Source organism: Mastomys coucha, unplaced genomic scaffold (assembly GCF_008632895.1).
Source record: "Mastomys coucha isolate ucsf_1 unplaced genomic scaffold, UCSF_Mcou_1 pScaffold20, whole genome shotgun sequence".
Taxonomy (NCBI): Eukaryota; Metazoa; Chordata; class Mammalia; order Rodentia; family Muridae; genus Mastomys; species Mastomys coucha.
In genome coordinates, this window is record NW_022196903.1 from 17,623,040 (window position 1) to 17,639,927 (window position 16,888).

Sequence of the window (16,888 nt, forward strand, 5' to 3'; positions counted from 1 at the left end):
AGGCCTGGGCATGCAGTTGGTGTGGATGCAGTATTTCTGTTTTTGTCATTGTTGCTGTTCTCTCCACTCGGTAGCTCTGTGGAGGGTATTCCTGGGGGGATCAGTGTGGGTCAGAAGAGGGTAGGGACAGCTCTCATCTATTTGGAATGCTCTAGTTAGCTCTCATCCATTTGTCTGCCTGCCATTTCCCCCTTAGAATAGCCTGTGCTCTCAAAAGCTACAGAAATAAGACAAATGAGAAAAGCCATCACAGAACCCAACTAAAATATGGGGAAATTTGATGGAATGCGGACGAATGATGAAATGTATATCCAAATGACAGGAAGAGAGCCCTTCTCACCTATCCTCTCCGCTGCCAAGGGCTTGGAAAGGTCAGCTTTTTGTGGTATCAATTCTGACCTTATAAAGATAATTCACTAGCAAAAAAATACAAGAAGAGCAGAGTCTCTTCCCACTCCCCCACCCCCCACTCTCCCTCCCTCCACTCCCCCCCACACACGCCTTTACCCTTTTTACTCAGAGGGTAAATCTAGGTGTGGCTAGATTTTTACTCAAAGATGCTAAGAAGAGCCCATCACGTCTTTGCTCTTCGGCTTGACTCAATTTTGCAGTGACCTCCTCTAAGGACATAGTGACAGGAGGAAAGGTCGTGACACTCCCAGGTCTAGTTAGACGGTCACGGAGGCTCAGCCCAGGAGCGCCCCCCGCAGAGCCCACTGTTAGCCAATGAAACACTGAAGTTTCCAGATGGTGAGGTACGGGATTGCTGCTGGGCCAATCAGACGCCAGGCGCGGTCGGAGGGAGGAGGTGAGAGGAGAAGCCTGGGGCGATGGAGACACAGAGACACCAGCAGAAGTTTCTCACCTTGGAATGTGAGGGACGCTCCCGCACCTCCAGCTCCTACTCATCTCTGCGCGAGAGGACGTTAGGCTACTTTCTCCACCTCATCTTGCCTAGGGGACTGCTGATAGACTCTGTCCTTGCTGCCCTTTTTAATGTTACCTTCCAGGGGAAAGAGAGCAAGGAACAACTGGGTGCTAAGAAACTGACCCCAGGCCCTGCGGGCCTCTGGAGAGAGGAGACAGCAGAGGAGTGGCTGGGGCTGGGGGCCTCCATGCGTCGGCCATGGACAGAGCGGCGCTCCTGGCCCTGCCCAGCTTGTGTGCGCTGTGGGCAGCCGTGCTGTCGCTGCTCCCCTGCGGAACCCAGGGCAACTGGATGTGAGTATGGGCGCTGCCGAAGCTTATAGGGTAGGTGGTCAAAGGGATGACCCGTACTAAGGGGCTTTCAACTTGAGGCTGGGGGAGAAGGGGCGGAGACCCTAGGAACGCTGACCTAATACTTTTGGGATGGGGGAGGACCAGGGAGCGGCTTACCTCAGGGGCGTCTCGTCTTACAGGTGGTTGGGCATCGCCTCCTTCGGGGTACCTGAGAAGCTGGGCTGCGCCGGCTTGCCGCTGAACAGCCGCCAGAAGGAGCTGTGCAAGAGGAAACCGTACCTGCTGCCTAGCATCCGCGAGGGCGCCAGGCTGGGCATTCAGGAGTGCAGAAGCCAGTTCCGACACGAGAGGTGGAACTGTATGGTCGCCACTGACACCTCCACCCAGCTCTCCACAGCCCCCCTCTTTGGCTATGAGCTGAGTAGCGGTGAGTCACCGGGACCCTCGGGGATGGCGGGACACACAAGGCGACAGCTTTTCTGCCTGTACCTTCAATAGAGTGAATGGCGCCTGCACAATCCAGTGCTAGCGAGGTCTTCATATGGAACATTTGGTGCGGGGATTGGGGGGCTGGGGCAACAAGGGTCAGACCCCAGTGTGCAGGTGCGGCCCTAGGAAGGGACGCCCCAGATTTACAGAAGGACTCTTAGAAGGGCTTCTCCTTGCTTCCCGTGGCCCCTGCCAAAGTTGCAGAAAACTATGAGTTCCCATCCCGTCGACCCCTAGGACCCCATGGCGCCCCGCTCCGTGGGTGACCAGCTGGACAAACATGAGGTCTACAGCCGGGAATGCTGCAGTCGCATCTGCTTTGATTTAAGCAGTTCTGTGGCTCCCAGAGCTGCGGACAAGTGGCAATTGAAGCACAACCGCACGTTTTATTGACTCCTGGGAGCACCAGGTTTAGTGCACAATGGTGATTTTTAAAGGGACTGTCACCTGAGCGCGACTTCTGCGTCTCCCAGTTTTCTGTTTCTTCCATCTCTGCTTGACCCGGGCGCTCCTTCTGCGGTACGTGAAAGTGCAGTGGAAGAAAAAAAGTTCTTCCAACAGACTGGTGACTTCTCGAGGATAATGGTGCTAGGATGCTTCCTGTGATATTAGCAAAGTCAGAGTTTTAGGCCCGAGGCATTGAAAGATGCGCTGTGGTTTTTAATGTTCATTTACGTTTGTACTGCACTTTGACCCTTCCCGACTCGGTTTCTGCACGCGCCTCCACAGAGCTGTGCGTCCCAGCTCTGAGTTTTGTCTGGCAAGTGACACTGAAGGGTCCCTGGCCTGGGTGTGGGGATGAGGTGGGGGCTAAGAACCTGGAGGATAGAGAAAGGATGAGAAAGAGAAAGGATGTGTGGAGGATGTGTTTAGGATGTGTCCTAAACAGTTGCTGAGATGCAGAAGCAGTCGTTGCCCAAAAGGTTTATTGGACAACGGGCGTGAAGCTGTTTCTATTCCAATCTAAACATCTGGAAAGAAAAAAAAGTTGCCTGCTGAGTCCTTCCGAGTCTGTTTTATGAATGTCTTAATGGAACTTTGATTTCAAAGATTTTAACTCCAATTTTACTGATGGAGTACAAAGTGCAACTGTTTCAAAAATAGGATACATTTCCACAACAATGTATTTTTGCAAGTTTCCAATTATCTTGTTTTCTTTAGTTATATGACTATAAAGCCAGCTGTACTGCACTTTTTAAAATGTTAACAACTCAATACCAGTGATTGTTATTCATCATATTCTCCCGCTTTAAAACCTTATCTTTGATGTGAAAGAGAATGAATATATGTAGCTGCCAGTTGTCTTGATTTTTGCTAATTTTAGTTTGCATAGTATCTAAAGAGAAATCGCACCAAAAATTTTCCTTTTGAATTTTGTGAATGCAGCACATTCAATATATATATATATATGGAATCCGTTTCCTTTTTAATTGCCATTTACATTGTCCATACAAAGGATTTACATTCAGCGTGTACTAATAAGCTACTTCTGGCTATGAAACATTAAGGTAGGTACTTTTTAAAAAAGCATGAATTGTAATATATGACGAGAGTGGGTGACAATATGGCATGTGTCATCCCAATGTGGAATCCAGAACAATAATCCTGCTTTTTTTTTTAAGTCTAGAATAGTAGATTTCCTTTCCAAATATTCACATATTATAGCATTCACTCTAAACGCTTGAAAAATTGATTGCTTCCCAAGACAAGTGAAGGGCTTAGGTTAGGACTGAAACGTCGACAGAAAGTGACGGCTCTGTCATTGATCAATGTTTTCCTCCTAGGCACCAAGGAGACAGCATTCATTTATGCCATCATGGCGGCAGGCCTGGTGCACTCTGTAACCAGGTCCTGCAGTGCAGGAAACATGACCGAATGTTCCTGTGACACCACCTTGCAGAATGGTGGCTCACCAAGTGAAGGCTGGCATTGGGGAGGATGCTCTGATGATGTCCAGTACGGCATGTGGTTCAGCAGAAAGTTTCTAGATCTGCCCATCAGAAACACCACAGAAAAAGAAAGCAAAGTCCTGCTAGCCATGAATCTACACAACAACGAGGCGGGGCGGCAGGTATGTATTAGGAAATTGAATAAAACTTTACTGTCACTGGGTAAATAATACTTGGGGTTAATGTTTCCAGGTGAATCCATGCCAATGATTTAAAAGTCAAATGCTGACAGTATAAGAAATAAATAGGCATATGTCCCTTCATGAGTGTGCATTGATTATGTTGGTTTTGTTTAGACAAATACTACTGATATGAGTTGAATTCTGTGGAAGAGTGTATTAGTGTTGGTGTGCTTTATATATCAAAACATTATTAAATAAAAGGTAGACACGCTCCTGTTGTTTTATTGGTTGTCTGATAACCTGCATTCTGGCATTTCCAGAATGGGATTTATATCAATCATTTATTAGGCCAAATTGTGTGTTATCCCCTCATTTGAATTTTGCTTATCATTTTAAATCTACTGTTTAGTAGATAACAATTCTTAAATGTGTTAATAATATGTTGTCAGGCTTATATTTTTCTCCAATAAGTGTTCACTATTTTTTTTTTATAAAGCAAAAGTTTTTTATGGAAAATTGTTAATTGTATAAGATAGGTTCAGTTAAAAGTCATAAAAGAGTATAAATACAAAGTTATGGCTATACTAAAGGTAAAGAAAGACATCTTTAAAACATAGCCATATTAAAGATAGGTTGAGAGGAGTAACTTAGCACCTAGTGATCCTAGCATCTTAGCACTTACCGCCTAGTGAACTCCTTTATAAATTCTGGTTTTAAAAATTGTTTTCCTAAAAAAGAAATATGTGCATAGCTTACTTAGCTTTTATATATTTACACTCCTGGCTAGTTATACAACAAAGTTTGGACTCTACAACACTGTTGAAGTTTGGCAATTCACTACAACTTTCCCAAAAGACTAACATTTTTATGAGTACATATTTTTCTGTGTCATAATAAACTTTTGAAGACAGACATATTGGCATATATTGTATATTATTTTGAATTTCCAATTACCTGTCATGGTCCCAATGTACTTACTACAGTCTGCCACATCCTCCTGAAGTAAATTCAGACAAGTTGCAGCATCTCTTAGGGATAGCTAAAAGTATATGTTACATTTGCTTTTTACATTGTTGGCAAGCAAATAATGGGGCTCATTCACAATGCTTGGAAGTTTCAGCCAGGGTTCTTTATTCAACTGCTTTCGTTGAAAATACTAAAGCTAGAAGGCTCAGTAAACTATTACCACCACTCCTGGAGTTTACACTTGTGTTTCCATTTCATTTGAATATGCAACTCAAAAAGGCAAAATAGAAAACAAGAAAATTCGGTGAATCGGTTATGAAAGTCTCCCATAGTTTGATTTAGGAGCTTCAGAAATGTCCTTTCTGTTGCTAACAATTGCTCTTTCTTATTCAGCACTGCCGTGAGCTGCATGCCTTCTCCCCAGCTGCTCTTGTTCAGCGCTGCATCCCTTAAGGTTTTTCCTTGTGAGAGTAAGAATGAGGTGCTGACTGACTTTAAATAAGGGAATATCTATTATCTCTAACATATTAATATGAAAGAAATTAAATGCAATTAACTGATGTTCCTTTAAGCTCTAGCATGATGCTCAAGGAAACCACTGGGGCGCATCAAATCACTATGTTTAAAGGTTGAGAAAACAGTTATCTAAGTATTTATTATTAGTTGTTATTTAAACAGTTTGATACTGATTTAAATATTTCACCAAAAAGAAAAGAAAAGAACCTCAGAAGCTCATCTTATGATTAACTCTTAAATAAAGTTGTGCCTGAGCTTATGAAAGACCTTAAAACATTTGTGTAAGTAAAGTTTGTTTTATTAATAGCATTCAGTTTTATTTCATTTTATATGTTAGCAGTTGCAAATTAGGTAGCAATATGTGAATCTATCATTGTTAATATTTTCTTAAACTGTTATTTATGTTTTAATTTTTTTCAGCATCAATTTTAATACACTGCACTATTGGCTAGGAAAAACTCAGTTTCTCCATATTACATAGATTTTTGCTGTTTTTCTGTACATTCAGAAGGGTATGTTTTGTGCAAATTTCAGTTTCCTTTACTGAATTTTTTTCCCTCACATTGTTCTAGATGGAATCCTAAAATACTACAAAACATTTACCTGGTTATTTTGAGGGTGTTTTTATTGGTCTTTTCTCCAGAGGTATTATAATTCAAAATATTTTTGTATTTTTCTTTCCATTGGTAGCGTTAAAAAAAAAAGTCTAGATAAACAAAAAGCAGGCTTCTCTAACATAGACGAGAAACTGACTCAGTTTTTAATATTGGCCATTATGATTTTGATCTGTCAGGCATATTTGTCTGAGTAAAGTTTAAGGTCTGTATTCAATTGAGTTGGTTTTTTTCTAGTCTCAAAATCCCAAACTCAAACTGTAGGAAAGCGTTCAGAGAAATGTGGGTACTGGCGCTTAGTTACACTGTGAGCAGGATAGATGATTTTCTAACCGCTGACCTTAAATACTCTGATTCCCAATTGGTTTCTGACACCATTCCTAAAGTTATGATTCCAAGAATAATGTTGCTGGGCGGTGATTGGCTGAGAGAATGATGTGATGTCTTCCAGGGGCAGAACTTCTGGGAATAATGTGACTTGGAATATTTATGGATATTTCTTTTGGTGTGCTGAAAATATTTCCATTCTTACCATGTCTACCTCATAAACTTTTAAGTTTTCCTACCCTGTAATTTGTTTTATTATGAGTAACTCAACGAAGTGGGCAGGGCAGATCCCAAATTTTCATTGACCTGTTTCAAGAATATTTATAAGTAGTTGAACAACACAACTGTGTCTTGCTTTTAGCAGGTTCAAATGTATTTGGGGATAGAAAGTGATGAAGTAGGTTAGAGGAATAGGAACACTACACGTTCATCCATCCAATCCTAACTCTCAGAGTTCTTAAACAGACCCTCTCGTGGCTGACACAATGAATTGTTGGTTACAAAATATTCTACACCAGTTTCTGGACGTTTCTAGTCAAGTCTGGATAAAGCAGTGTGTAGAAAACAATCTCCGTCCACAGCATTACCTTTGACTTAAAATTGAGAGACGAGTCCTTAAACCATCTCTTAGGTGGTGTTTGTTTTTGCACGGAGTTCCAGCGATACATCTTTCCTATTTCACTGCATTAGAAACTTACTAACCCAAAGCTTCCATGAGGAACTGCCCCCCAGATTAAATGCCACCTTCCTAATTGCTCTCCCATTGTTTACACTACAGCCACCAAAATGGGCACATCTGTTTGCAATAGTTAACAAAACCTTCCTTTGTTAACATTGTTATAAACCTTAACAACTCAACTAGAGGAGAGAAAGGAATTTTCCCATAACCACACACAATCCATTCGGTTGCTATTCTCTTCTCCATTTACCAGAAAACATCAGGCAACCACTGCAGCCCACACTAGCTGTTTAACATTAATTAAGAACCGCAGCAGAAAAGATACAGGGCACACGTTTTGGAGAGTTTCAGCAAAAATCTTTAAATATACTTATATTTTCCACTTTCATCCCTCTGCTTTTCTAAGATTATCTTGCTGAGTTATAAAGACCTTATATCATATATCACCAATTTATATAAGACAAGTGACTTAACCACACTGTTTATTTTTCCATAAAATTGGAATCACAACTAAGTACTTGTTCATTAACTACATATTAAGTGAAAAGAATTTCTTGCTGTAAAACAAGATCAAGTACGTGATTTATAAAAATCTGTTCCAAGAAACACTAATGTCGGCAAAGTTGAACCGTGTGTGTGTGGAGCCTGAAACTCCTCGTTTCATAAAATTCTCCAAGCAGTAACTGTGCTGCTCAACTTCACTTCCGAGTTCTATCTCTGGAGTATTATGGGGACATTGTCGTTCAAATTATATGTGAAATTTGTGGAATTCTTCTCCTCAAAGTTCATTTATATATGTAAATTCTTGGAGAGAAAAAAATATGCCACATCTGTGATAAGAATACTATTTCTGGGCTGCAGAGATGGCTCAGCCGTTAAAGGCTAGGCTCACAACCAAAAATATAAGAATACTATTTCTTCTACTTATGTTAGGGCCAATTTTGATCAAAAGTCATAGAACTAAAAGTTTAAAAATGTAATAGTGGAAACTTAGGAACTCCTGGGATTTAAAAAAGAATTGTTTTCTAGAGTAGGAAAATCCCTCAAAATCCTAATATAAGCTTAGTGGGTGACAAAAATCGAATTTGCAAGTCTCTTTTCTCATTCTTGCAAACTAGGAAGCAGTTGGGTGGACTCACACTGTCTGGGACAGAGTTATGATTGAGCTGGAGGAGAGCCCACCAGCTTCTGGTGTTTGGGAGGCACTGACCACCGCCCCCTCCCCCAGCAGTGACTTTGCTTTCCGTTACCTCTTCTCAGGCAGATTAGCCACTGCAGATGTTTTAAAACTGCTTTGTGTGAGTGAACATTTCAGAAGTCATTTGATGTGCCATCCACTCTGTCTTTGGTGCTTGGCAAACCAACAACGCCCATGAGTAAAGTAGTGAGTAAAAAGAAGTGGGGCTCTCAGTCATGATCCGAAGGGAAGGCAGCTTTAAATCACCAAGTGATGACTGTCAGGAACGCTGATCTGGTTTAAACATACACTTACTCTCAGGTCTGGGCTTCTCGGACAATTTATTTTATTACCTACACTGACTGAGCTCTTTTTTTTTTCCATATCCATTTCCACTTAAAATACGAATAAAGGTCGCTGATTGCATTACTTTTAAACATTTATCTGCATTTTAAACATTTCTCTCTAGGTCTCTTAAAGAAGCAAGTATTTTGTGAATATCAAATGCCATAAATCAGATTATCTATGTGCCATCCTTTACACAATAAGTTGTTCTTTTATAGGTGGTTCTGCTCTGTATATTAAGAAGTAAATGAATTTATTGGTTTTGAAGCTTTAGGAATAAAAACTATTATATCATGTTCTAGAAAGGACAGGGTTTGGATACTATTGTATTGATTGTTTTAAATGCTACCGAGAAGTATTACACATTGTACAAATCAATATCATATGTTCTCATTTAAGTCTGCAGTACAATATTACTTGTTTGAAATATTCTTTGTGGTTAGACTGTTAGAATGTTAGAAAAATGCCCTTCAGCAGACATCTCAATAGTAATAGAGCTTTGGTCATTTTGTAGTTTTGATAAGAGCTGTAAGTAGACTTTAAACTGCTTTTGTGAAAATCTATGCTTAATTTTTAAGTCGTGGAATTGGGTGGCTTCATTTTTCACTTTGCCTAGAAATGCTGACAGAAAGTGAACTCTACAACTAGTCCTGGCGGTTTATTAATCTGCTCCGCCATCGTCTGGGGAACTGCAGGAAACAATGTTGCTATGTAAGAAGTTAGAGCCCTAAACCTAGAACCCTCTTGATTGTTAGTTTAGGCTCATTAAAAAATTCATCTTAACTCTTACACCAACTTCATCAAAGACAGGAGCATTTAGACCCTAACACGCATCAAATAAGGGGCTAATACAAATGTTTGTGGCTTCATTTAGTGACCCCAGGCTGTGTAAACTGAACTCCACACTTAGAAATTAATTTAAAACTATATTGACATGGGCCTCTTTCCCTTTTTGTTAAACATGGTCCCCACTCTGCAGCCTATGCTAGCCTGGGGCTCACTCTGTTCCCCACTCTGTTCCTCACTCTGTTCACAGCCTTTCTGCCTCATCCTCCCAAGAATTACAATGCCAGGAAATTCTTCACTTCTTATTCTTCATGTTAAGATAATGCTGTTTATCCATAAAGGATGGGAGCTATGTTTTCCAATTAATTTTCCAGAAAAGCGGGAGAATTTGTCGGCAGCTACCACAGTCTAGTTTCTTCTCTTTAATTCGAGGCAAGGTTGCTTGTGTGGTCTATAGCCAGGGCTTAGCCTGTTCTCACTCCCCCTTCACCCTGTCATGTAACTGGCTTTATAGTGACCAAACCGAGGAAGACTCAACAGATTCAACTATGTCATGTTCGCAGCTCACCCCAGCCAATCAGATTTCAAGGGTCTGAGAAACCAGTGACTTCCAAAGTTCTCTTGATGTTTCTGTGTGTGCAGTGCGAACGCTGAAGGCAACCGCCCCGTTAGTGTTTTGCGTGATAATCTCCGAAGGCTCTGGTTTTAAAATTTAGCTTCTCGTTCTGTGGATCTGGCTTAGGGCCAGAGTTGTCTACATTCCTTACAAGGGATGCTGGAGTTGGTGGTCCATGAACCATACTCTGAATAGCAAGACTTTAAATGGTATGGGAAACATGCAGGCAGCCACATATAAATCATCCATTCTCACCCCCGAATGAGATTTCAGACCATCTTTGGTGAGTAGCAAAAGTAGGTGACCTGACACTAATATATTTTACAGTTTTTGTATAGCTATTTAGTTATTTAGTATAAGTAGTTAATGCGCATGCCATGGTACACATAACATGTGGGCATCAGGAAGACACCTTGCAGGAATTGGTTCTCTCCTTCCACCACGTGGTTTCCCAGGATTCCAACTCAGACCTTCAAGCTAGACCCTCACACTCCACCCCCAACCCCCTACTGTTTTAAATGTCGTGTGGGAAAGTTTTCTGTGTAGAGTCAAAACATTTAGACAGAAATAAATGACAAAATATTTGAACTCTAAACAACCTTAAAGATGGTTTATGTTCAAACCATCACTTTTATGGAGGAAAGCGTAAGAAACTTGAGTAGCCAGTTTAACTGTTTCTGCTATTGAATGAAACACTGCACCGATGACATTTGAACACAATCGTTGTTGGTTTTAGGCTGTCGCCAAGTTAATGTCTGTGGACTGCCGCTGCCACGGAGTTTCCGGCTCCTGTGCTGTGAAAACCTGCTGGAAAACTATGTCTTCTTTTGAGAAGATTGGGCATTTTTTAAAGGATAAATACGAGAACAGCATCCAGATCTCGGACAAAACCAAGAGGAAAATGCGCAGAAGAGAAAAAGATCAGAGGCAGACGCCCATTCTCAAGGATGACTTGCTGTACGTTCATAAGTCTCCCAACTACTGCGTGGAGAACAAGAAACTGGGTATTCCTGGGACGCAGGGCAGAGAGTGCAACCGGACATCAGGAGGCGCGGATGGCTGCAACCTCCTCTGCTGTGGCCGAGGCTACAATACCCACGTAGTCAGGCACGTGGAGAGGTGTGAGTGTAAGTTTATCTGGTGCTGCTATGTCCGCTGCAGGAGGTGTGAAAGCATGACCGATGTCCACACGTGTAAGTAACCTCTCCGTCCAGCCTAGCGGGAGACGCCTCAGTAGCAACCAATGGAGTTGTCCTCTGGAGGGCGCCCCCTACTCTGCACGGCTGGGGAAGTCGCTGCCTGTAAGAGTGTTTCCAGACCCCTAGGCCAGTCTGCGATTCGATTCCTTCTTTCTGGCAGACTTCAAATCACAAGCTGATCTGTGAAGATTGCTTGGGATTCTAAAGTTGAAAAGGTTGGCAGTCGCCTTTGGATGGTTTGGGAAATATACATTGACATATAAGGGAACAGCAATCTGTTTCCGAAACAATATAGAGAAAGAAAAGAAGAAAAAAGAGGAAAAAGGATAGAAAAGGAAAAGGAAATAAAGGAAAGGAAAGGAAAGGAAACAAAAGAGAAGAGAAGAGAAGAGAAGAGAAGAGAAGAGAAGAGAAGAGAAGAGAAGAGAAGAGAAGAGAAGAGAAGAGAGAAGAAAGCCCTTATCCCAGAGAACTGGTCCAGGCTCAGGATAAGATCTTAGACTGGGGACACAGGTACAGAAATCAGTCATGGTGGGTACACACCGACCACTTTTAAAGACATCTCTTATAGGAGCTAGGAGCAGCACACATGAATTGCATTTTTTCCTTAGTATTTTAATAGAATTAATGATATTGTTTGTGCGCAGACAAAAGATGCTGAAAATTAACCAACGGGCAGGTGTTTACTTTACCCTTCCATACACTTCAAAAGCAGGGCCATTGAAAAGAGTCCCTATTAAGAAATACAGTAATACCTTTTAAAGTCTTGTTTTTTTAAAGATGTTAAGTAATAAATATAGCCAAAATGTAAAAAGTAAAACATGAATTAGATTTTTAAGTGTCTTTAACCAAGAAGATTTGTCTGGGGAGACATATAAAGTTTATATGACTTTTAATCTTTGGATTAATCTTTTTTTTTTTATTGTAGACCAGTTTCTACTCTTAAACACTTAGATATATTGGAAGAATCCCTAAAAGGAGTTAAGGAAAATGGAAATAGAGAAAGCACCCTTAATTATGTAAAGGCAATATTTTGTATAGTGCTTTTACTTCAAATGTTTTATATTTTGTAAATACAGTATTTAACTTATGTAACAGATTAAGACTTAAAGACATTTATCCTTAAAGTCTGAAAGTACTAGAATAAGGCCACATCAAAAAATAAGAATAACTTTTGATTTTTTTTCATACTACTAATTCCTCTTTAAAACATTGGGGGAAAAGGTAATTGAGACAGTTACCTGGGTGTGTGTTTCTTGCCAAAATGACAGTTCTCTTTAAAAAGAATTTTTTTTTTTTGAGACAGGGTTTCTCTGTGTAGCTGTAGCTGTCTTGAAAATGACAGTTTTCTGTGCTTTAGATTAAAGTATGTTACAAAATACTGACAATCGTGTCATTTCAGTAGCCAGAGTAATCGAATTCTCTTTTCAACCTTAGCTCTGCTTTCACAGACTAAATTTCACAGTAAAGGAAGGTCTTCGCTGGGAAAGACTCTCAGCCAGAATACTGCTGGATTTGATACCCTGGATATTTTATGCAATGTTGCCATTCGAATGCTGAGTGCTTTTTTTTTTCTTTTTTTTTTTTTCTTCTCATTTTTCTCTTTTCTTTTCTTTCCATTATGGGGCAGGGGTGAGGGGGAGGGAGTTGTGGGTGGATCTAAGGTCAGAGCCGAGGGTCTTCTGCTTGCTAGGCAAGTGCTCTACCACTGGATTAAACCCCCAACCCCTGTTTCTTACTTTAATCCACACATATATGTTCATATTTGACAAAAATACCCAGTGAAGTGTCACAGGGCTGTTTTTAGGTTGTATTTTACTATAAAGGCTTATGCTTTTACACTTTGTTAAATATTTTAGATTATATGGAGAATAGTTTTTCTAAGTTCAGGATGGACACGAAAGGATATCCTTTTTCTTATTAATAAGATCAATATTTATCAAAGATCTTGGTCTATTTCCTATTAATTTTTTAAACCAACTTTAAGCAATAATTTGAAAAGCAAACCTCTGGAAGATTTCTCAATTCTGATGTTATAAATCATGACTTGAATGTTTACTCACGACCCTTGAAGTCTAACAGTTCCTATTTGCTAAGTGAGAAATGTGGACATGGCAAATGAACAAATACAAAGCTAATTTGAAAGACTCACTTTCCATTTCTTGTTATTCTCTGACTAGAGGGATGTGGGGGTGGGGCACTCTCATGCTCTTTCTACAAAGTAACTCTACTTCATCTACCTTGAGGAAGCCCGTAGTGAACATTTAACTACTAATTAGAAAACTTCCCATTACTCTATCAGCTGACTGAGAACCAGTCAGCCTCTGGTTCTGTAATAGCTGCTAACTTCAGCCACTGCATCAAAAATCCTGTGCATATTTGCTTGTGATTTCTAGGATGTCAAGGAAGAATTTCTCACTCCCAAGCTGTATCTGGGTCTTATGCTTTAGCTCTGCCCCTGCAGTCATCCTTGAGGTTTTCAGCATCTATCTTTATGTTGCAAAGAACAATAAAGCCAGACTAGACCTACATAGACATCAAGGAAAACATGCTTTTTTGAAACAGGGTTTCTTTGTGTAGCCCTGGCTGTCCTGGAACTCACTCTGTAGACCAGGCTGGCCTTGAACTCAGAAATCCACCTGCCTCTGCCTCCCAAGTGCTGGGATTAAAGGCATGCGCCACCACCGCCCCGCAAGGAAAACATGCTGACTCAGAAATTTTTAACTGGATCTGAGGAAGCAATATCAGTAAATGGCCGGCCGCTGCAGTCCTTTCAGCTCGGCTCTCACCTTGACTTTCATCTGGTTTCTGGCATTGTCTTAAATGCCAGGCTCTGTAGCTGTGTGCCTCAACTTCTTGCCCTGCCCCCACCCTCCAGCAGCTCCATCTCTCCTTCTCTTGGTCACATGTCAACCACATTTGCAGAGCTTGCCTTCTAAAGAAAACCAGAGTTCATTATCATTGTATACTTCGAAGACAGGGAAGTTTCCTTCCCAAAAGGTCTGGCAAAGGCCTTCTGTGTTAACGTTAGCACTGACTGCTTTAAATGTGCACACATTTGAGACAATCACAATGACGATTGGGAGCTGGGGGTGATCGGCAGGTATTCATATTTGTCAAATAGCAATCTGGGCCCTTGCTGGGTGGTAGGTTTTAAGCCTAACTAATTTAGACAGTTCAAGACAAGGGAAGAGGGGATTAGGTGTAGAGGAAAACCAGGGTAAATGCCCACAGCCACCAGAGCTTTACATGTCCTAGTTCTAGTGATGTCTGTGGTGTCTGGCATCACATAGAGCTCACTGCCAAAAAATCCAACCCAAATCTTGTGGATTATGTATATAGGAACAGTGCCAGTAATATATTGATTGTTTAAGATTTTAGGGGGTTTGTTTGTTTGTTTATTTGTTTTCCTGGTTTGGAACTAATAAGAGAGAATGGATCACCTTAAAATGAAATTAAGGAAAATTAAGCCAGGTACGGCAACACACACCTTTAATGCTTGCACTTGGAAAGGTGGAGGCATGCAGATCCCTGTGAGTTCCAGGCCAGTCTGGCCTATAGAGTGAGTTCAAATCTAGCCAGGTCTACATAGTGAGATTCTTATCCTTTTTTTTTTTTTTTTTTTTTTTTTTTTTTTTTAAATTAAGGAAAAGTATAGTAAACAATAGCATTATCTGTAACCTCTGGTTTAGGAATACGGGAAGCATTTCTCTGGTAACAGCACATTCATTCATTCATTCATTTTTTTTTTTTTTATTTATTTATTATATGTAAGTACATTGTAGCTGTCTTCAGACGCACCAGAAGAGGGCATCAGATCTCATTACGGGTGGTTGTGAGCCACCATGTGGTTGCTGGGATTTGAACTCATGACCTTCCGAAGAGCAGTCGGTGCTCTTCCCCGCTGAGCCATCTCTCCAGCCCTCATTCATTCATTCATTCTTTCTTTCTTTTGAACATAAATGACCTCAGCATTCCCTACCCCCAAATTGGATGATATTTGGTTTGTTCTATAGTTTAAATAACATACATTATACCAAGAACAAAGATATCTCATTACATATATTTACATGCCAGAATGTTGCATGTCCTTGCAGCATTAGAATTATGTGATAGTCACAGTACATATTTTGAAACTCACTTTTTCTAAAGCATTGATAGTACTGATATGAACAGTTCTAGTGTAAAGATCAGTACTGAACATTTAACCGTGTCTCTGAAAATTTAACCACGTTATATTTGAGTAAAGGAGAGACGTGGAGCTGGCAACTGTGGAAGCAGAGGCCCTTCAGGAGTTGCTGGTAGTTTATCACCTCCCATAAGGCCTCAATGACTAGAAAACAAGCCACTAGTTAGTTAGTCCCTTACCTGGAGCACTATGAGCTTCGAAGCTAATTTGAGAAAAAAGTTCAAACTCTTTCCCCAAGAATCACAAGCAGAGCCCAAGACAAACTTTTCTAAGAAGAGCTAAGTTATACTGATCCTTGCTTTACTTTCAATTTCACTATGCAACAAGTGTAACATGCCTTGCATGAAGAGCAGGGCTGTGTCACAGCATGAAAGGGGACAACACAGTGGTATGCCAGAGACGAAAGGGAGACTCGTTTCCTTTGAAGGCAACCAGAACTTTAGCAAACTCCTTGATAGCATTTGCTGTGTAGCTGGCAGAATAAATTTCACTCATGCATATGTGTATGAATATGTATGCAAAAATATATATGCAAATAATCTTCATATCAATTTCATAAATTAGGCACCATTATTGTGGCTCCATTTCCCAGATGAGGGAAGTACTATCAAGTACCCAGCCATGCTCACACAGGATGGACCAGCTGCAACATCTGTGCCCTCCCCAGCCACACTACTCTTACTGTGCAGCTCATGGCATCCAACTCCTCAGGACTAGGTTTACAACCATGTCAACTTCGAGGAATCTAAAAGTAAAATAACATTACAGATGTTTCATTGTTTGGTTATACAAACTTGGCTAAGGAGCTCAAAGTGATTTAAATTAGCCTCTGTTTTACATCCCAACAGGGCTCACAGTTGGATTACCCAAGAACCTATCAATCTTCCAAAAAGAAATCATCTGAGTAAATAAAATAATTTGTCAGAATAAAATAAATACACCTTTACTGACGTCCTTATAGCCAATTCTACACAAGATAGATTTTACAAAGATAGATAACATTTGTCATTTGTAATGGTTTATCTTCACATACAAGGAAAAACTACCAGCGGTGGGGGTTTGCACCAGGTTAAAGCTTTGAAAAGAAACCCTTTTAAGTGTTACAAAGAGAGGGTAACAGTAAATGTAGATGAAGTCGACACAAACTAAAGGTTCTTATGTATGTTTTTAATGAGCAAAGTATGGGGAAGCCTTCATCTGACTTATAAGAACTGGAAGCAAATGTAGTGTGGTAAAGACCATCTGTTAAATGGCTGGTCCAGCCTGGGGTTTGACTGACCTCCACAGCTGCCAAGAAACATCTTAGTAACAGCCTAACAGCTGTGTTCATAGTCTATATCTACCTAGTTCTGGGTATCCAAAAATGAGCTAAAGTAAACCTGTGTCCCTACTGAGTCTTTTATTTTGCTGCATATTTCAATACAACTTAAACTCTTAGGCAAGCAAAGGGAACACAGAAATTAAATCAACAATCTCCTTTCTCCCCCCGCCCCTACATAATCTCCACCCCTCCTTAATCCTATGCACTACCATCTCCACACCTTAAACTCCCGGGATAGTAATATTTGCTCCTCTCAAGCTTTTTGCTATAAAAATTGCATACAGTAAGACAGCACAATGGGAAAACTGAAGTCAATGGAGTAGGTACATGGTCTCTGATCTATCTTCTATTTAATGAGTATAAGATAATTTC

The 16,888-nt window shown here is 40.7% G+C and overlaps 1 protein-coding gene across 1 annotated transcript; it reads left to right on the forward strand.

Moving 5' to 3' along the window:
• Positions 1-848: 848 nt before the first annotated feature.
• Wnt16 (Wnt family member 16) lies at positions 849-13,155 on the forward strand. The gene is made up of 4 exons (XM_031381260.1): positions 849-1,221; positions 1,401-1,648; positions 3,495-3,781; positions 10,544-13,155. The coding sequence occupies exons 1-4, from the start codon at positions 1,127-1,129 to the stop codon at positions 11,006-11,008; spliced, it is 1,095 nt and encodes a 364-aa protein (XP_031237120.1). The 5' UTR covers positions 849-1,126; the 3' UTR covers positions 11,009-13,155.
• The last annotated feature ends 3,733 nt before the right edge of the window (positions 13,156-16,888 follow it).